The 5283-nt window shown below is 48.0% G+C and overlaps 1 protein-coding gene across 1 annotated transcript in view; it reads left to right on the top strand.

Moving 5' to 3' along the window:
- TMEM178B (transmembrane protein 178B) overlaps positions 1-4542 on the top strand; it is a 349600-nt gene extending 345058 nt beyond the window's left edge. Inside the window, exon 5 of the mRNA XM_015572660.1 lies at positions 3509-4542. Coding sequence (XP_015428146.1) covers positions 3509-3759 — 251 coding nt within the window. The 3' untranslated portion in view covers positions 3760-4542. The remainder of the gene's footprint in view (positions 1-3508) is intronic.
- The last annotated feature ends 741 nt before the right edge of the window (positions 4543-5283 follow it).

Raw genomic sequence — 5283 nt, 5'->3', positions numbered from 1 at the left:
CACCGCTAGGTGCGGGAGGACGTCATGGTCATCTACTCCCGCCCCCTGATCTTACCCATGAGTGGACTGAGGGTTCAGAGCTGCCGCTAAGCTCGTCTCTCAATCCCCACTCTGGTGTTGTTTTCACTTCATCCACAACTTTTCACTCATGAATGCCCCATGTTCCCAACTAGATTATAAGCTTTGTTTTCATCTTTTTATTTGCGATTTCATTAAAGATTTTCCTCTTCTTTGATCTCCCTCTCATCTAGCATAATGCCGGGCACAAACAGATGTTCACCAAATATGTGCTGGTTAGATGCTCTGCACATCATGGAGCTCACTACTGATGAATCTCCTGCTTCCTCCGCCCCATCACGGTTAGCCTGCCTCCCCACACCCCCTCTTCACCCCCCCGCCCTGTCCCTGCACCTGAGCACGCAGCAGAGCCTGGCTCCGAAGGGATGGGCCTGGGGAGGAGGTCTTTCCATGGAATTGTTATGCTAGGACTACAGTTAGTCTTGGAGTCTGGATATTAGGCCCAAACCCCAAACCAGGGGGCATTATTGAGAAGATGTGACTGCGCATTTCATGTTTGCCTTTCGTGGACCCTCACGTGTCTCTCATGAGAAATAAAAGGGCAGATTCTGAGGACCCAGCCCCAGAGGTGAGGGTCTGCCATGGGGGGACAGAGAGGAATTCATACTTGCCCAAAGGACCACTGTTCTCTGTGTGAGTGGGAGGAGGTTGCATTTCCCAATGTTAGAATATCTATTACCCCCTGTTCACTGAGATATGTTTCCCAACAGAGGCATTTAAAGTCTGTATTCACACCCCCCCGGGGACCCCAGTGAGGTGGTGGCAGCAGAGGGTGGGAAGTCTGCACCCCACACTCCCCAGTCAGTCACCAATCCACAGGTCAGAGGGGCGGGCTCAGCACCCTGGGCAGAAAGCTGGGGCAGGTGGGGTCCTTGCCTGTCTCCCCCACCATGTGTCAGAGCACATTGTTATTTCCATTGTCAAAACATGCCGCTAAGTAACAACGACAACACATTATTGGGGCTCTGCCTTGTGCCTGCATGGATCCATTTCTCATTATTAACGTACATTTCCAAACTGGAATTTATAAGTGCAAGAACTACAGAAAAATGGTAATCCTTGTTTGCAATGGAAAACAGTAGCAGATGTGGAAACTAACCCAACCTCTTCCAACTCTTCCTCATTGTCACACAGATTTCCTAACAAGTTGCACAGAAGGTTTCAAGGGCCATCTTTATTGAGAACCCTAAAAGGTTCCTCCTCACCTTTGGAAACACTGACAAACGCTAATAAACAAAAGAAATGTTAAAAGGTTTGAAAGTCTCAGAACAGGAACCTAAGGCAAGAAGGTCCTCCAATGAACTGCATTAACAGAGCAACAAGGTGTATGTTATCAACCGATAGGGCTGTTTCCATTTGGCAATTAGTCCCCCTGGACCTAATCTCTTCTTTCTTGATTTATCAACCACATCTGTGCGTCACCCCGACGCCTCGCTTTAAGTTGCCCCTCCAAAGCTATCATTCACTCAGCAGTCATTCCCTCACCCTGCTCCCCTCTTGCAGCCCTCTCCTCCCTTTTCACTGATGACTGCAGTGGCCCCTGACTGGTCTCTGCACCTGAGCGGCATTAGAGCTGGGTCCTTGTTCCCCAGGGGGACTGTTTTCTTACTCCAAAATGTCATTTTCATCATCACTTCCCCTAGAATCTATGGGATGGCCCATTTTTCCACTCCCTTACTAATTGTGGAGCTGGTGGTAATTTTTTAAACAAAGCAAAACAAAAACAAATAAATAAAACTTTGCTACCTTGATAGATGATGCTCTGTGACTATGCTTTTAATTTTCAATTCTTTGGTTGTTGGTAAAACTGAGCACTTTTCACATTTATTGCCCATTTGTATTTCTTCCTCTGTGCTCTTGACCATTAAGTTTCATCTTTGTCCAATAAAACTTTTCCCTAACCCAGTGGTTCCAAAGTGTGGTCAGCATCAGCATCCCCCCAAGAACGTGTTAAAATGCAGATTCTCCAGCCCAGACTGACTGAGCCAGGCACTGTGGGGGTGGGACTTAGCAATAGCTTTAACAAGCCCTCCAGACTCCAGACTACCCCACCCGAGACCGGGCAAGACCGAATTCATCTCGCACCCATGTGCACAACAGAGGGGCCCCGTGATGCGTCCTGCCTTACGAGACACCAGTCTTAAACAGCACAGAGGGTAAGACTGCAAACTCTGGAACTGGCCTGCCCGAGTTCGTAGTGTGGCTCTGTGGGTACTAGTTGTGTGGTCTCAGGAAAATGGTTTAAGTTCTCTGGGTCTCAATTTCCTCAATCAGTAAAATGGGGAAAATAATAAAGGGTCAGGACCGGTGCAGCACTTAATGCTTAATGCAGTGCTTAATGATGTTAGGTATGATTGGTGCCACTCTGGCCGTGTGCATTATCGCAAGGTCATGGGCCTGAGGGCTGTAAGAAACTTGGTCATCGGGAGGCAAGAGGTCTAAGTAAGAATAAGCATAATGCACCTCTCTTGTTCCTGACCCCTAAAAAAATATCCCTCTCCCTCTGTCTTCCATCGACCCAACCCAGCCATTCCAAACTTCAGACCACGCTCCCACCAGGGGTGAGAGAAGAAACACAAGATACAGGACATACTGAGAAAAGCTCTTGAACTCATTTTAGCTACAGCAAGTATCGCTATTGGTTAACAATGGGTGTGTAATACTTTAGCATTCTCTAACATCCCGTTTCTTCTGGCAGTCTTCCCATTGGTTAATGTGAGTAATATTTTTTTTAGAGGGGAGGTCCCAACATTAAGTGTTTGAAATGCCTCAGAAGGAAAGGTTAGAAAGGTAACATATCCAAACTAGACTATGGCTCTTCATAGTGAGAAGTTGTGGACAGACTTCCCCGAGGTCGTTGGTTTACGGCTATAGGATCAGTGTGCCCTGGGGAGCACTTTGGGGACTGTTATCCTACAGGAAACGGGAAAGGGTTTCCAGGATTTGGCTGACCTGTTGGTGATTGGATTCAAAGAAAACCCAATATTTTAGTAAGATATTATTTATAGAAAGAAAAGAATAAAAATATTTTTCTCTTTAAAGAAGTAGCAAATGGGGTATTTTCTTCTGTGTCTCCAAAGACAGTGTATTTTTAAATGCTTCAGAAACATGAACTGAATGCTCTCTGCCTCACTCCACCCTCCACAAAACTCTACCGTGATCTTATTTAGTATTTTTGCAAAGGAGGTGCTTCTGAAATTTATCCAACACTGGACAATTATTGGGGAGCAAAGAAGCTTCGATCCCTTAATAGTATTCTCTTCTCCATGAATATTTCCCAATATTAAACTTGTTACCTGAACCTTTTCTTTTTTTCTTGCTCAAGAAAACTGAAACTGTAATAATCCTCACTTCTCTCTTTCTCTCTCCCTCTCCTCTTCCCTTTCCTTCTCCATTCCTCCCACCCCCTATTTCTTCCCTTGTACTTCAGGAACCTTCTGCATCATATCACTGTGCACCTGTGTGGCCGGGATCAACTTTGAGCTGTCACGCTACCCTCGCTACCTGTATGGACTCCCCGATGACATCAGCCATGGCTATGGATGGTCCATGTTCTGTGCGTGGGGGGGCCTGGGCCTCACACTCATCTCGGGGTTCTTCTGTACCTTGGCCCCTTCTGTCCAACCTGTCCCGAGGACCAACTGCCCTAAATCCAGACCCGAGAATGGGACAGTGTGCTAAAAAACAAACCCATACACATATATATATATAAATATATATATAATATACATATATAAAACAAAGCTAAATCCTGATGAGGCAAGTGCCAAGGCAGAGTGGAGGTGGCTCAGGCACCGCATCTCGTCGGACGTTGTGTATGTTGCCTCATCGCCGAGATGGGGAAGGCGTTCCCACCACGTGGCTCTTCCATCAATTTTTAACTTTTGGTTCCATGGTTCCCTGGAGACAGAGTGAACATCACCACTCGAGACAGCATCCCAATCCCCATCTCTCATGAGGATGGGGTGGTGGGCTGGGAAGGGACAGTGCCAGGGGGCTGGAGAGACACCGATGTAGGGACGGAAGTGCCACCCACCAGGCCAGTCACCCCCACACTGATCATATCACAGAGAAGCAACACCCTTATTCACAGAATGTCACCAAACCTTCAAGGCTGTGGCAGAACCACTCCTACTGCTCTTCCTGTCCTGGTTCCCTCTGGCCCACCAGTGACACATCAGAAGTGGAGGAGAGAACAAAGCAAGAAGGGAGTTTTCTCTTTGCTGCCAAACTTTTGGACAAAGTTCTAGAGGTGGGAAGGGGGAGAGAACAACCTGCTGAGAGGCAAGATCTGCATCAATGAAAGGACACTTCAGCGGATGCTCAGAAAACCCAGTCTTACCTTCCAGCTGCCTTACACCGCGTTCAATAAGAGGCCGCCCTGCCCCAACCCCACCTGCACTCCCTGGGCAGCCGAAGCCTTGGAGTGATGCTGTGATGTGTGCGTGTGTGTGTGTGTGTGTGTGTGTGAGAGAGAGAGAGAGAGAGAGAGAGAGAGAGAGAGAGAGAGAGAAACTACTTTGGGTGGTTCCCTTTCTTCCTTTTCACCTTTTAAAATGGAAATACTGCATTCTGACTGTTGTCTCTCTGTCCATTGGGATGGTTTCAGGGCCCAGCATGGAGGCCCAGAGGCCTGGAAGACAATGAGGGGCAGGCCCAAGTGGGTGCCAGTTCTGCAGCTTCTGGTCCCTAGAGTGTGTGTGCGGTGGATGTTTGCTGATTGCGGGTTTTATCGTGTGTGTTGCATTTTTCTATTATTTTTAGTGCAGCTGAAATTCCCAGAGGGCAGAACCGAGAACACCACCACTGGGCCGAGGACCCTGTGTGTCTTCACAGCCCGGTTCTTGGACACCCCAGGCTCTAGTCCCCTCATTTCAGAAGTTCACCACTCAGCTGGGCACAAGAGCTATGAGCAAAGAGGGGGACACGGTTCAAGAGGGAGGAGGAATGTGCCCTCCACTGCTGTTGCACAAGTCTGTCCACCAAACAAGATCGTTTGCTCCCCAGCCAGGGAGCTGTCCTTCGTCACTGGACATCTACCACTTCCCTCGCGGCGACTTCTGTACAGATGAAAGCAAATGGGTCACGTGGCAGGGAGAGCACCTCCATGTCCCATGGGCTCCAGTTTGTATGATATTGTGTAAATTAATGGAGAACTCTTGACTCTTCCCAACCTTTTCCTTTCCCTCTTGATAGTCAAGGCCA

The sequence above is a fragment of the Myotis davidii genome, unplaced genomic scaffold, assembly GCF_000327345.1.
Source record: "Myotis davidii unplaced genomic scaffold, ASM32734v1 scaffold329, whole genome shotgun sequence".
NCBI lineage: Eukaryota > Metazoa > Chordata > Mammalia > Chiroptera > Vespertilionidae > Myotis > Myotis davidii.
Note: the sequence above shows the minus strand (reverse complement) of the source record. Positions and strands in the feature narration are given on the sequence as shown.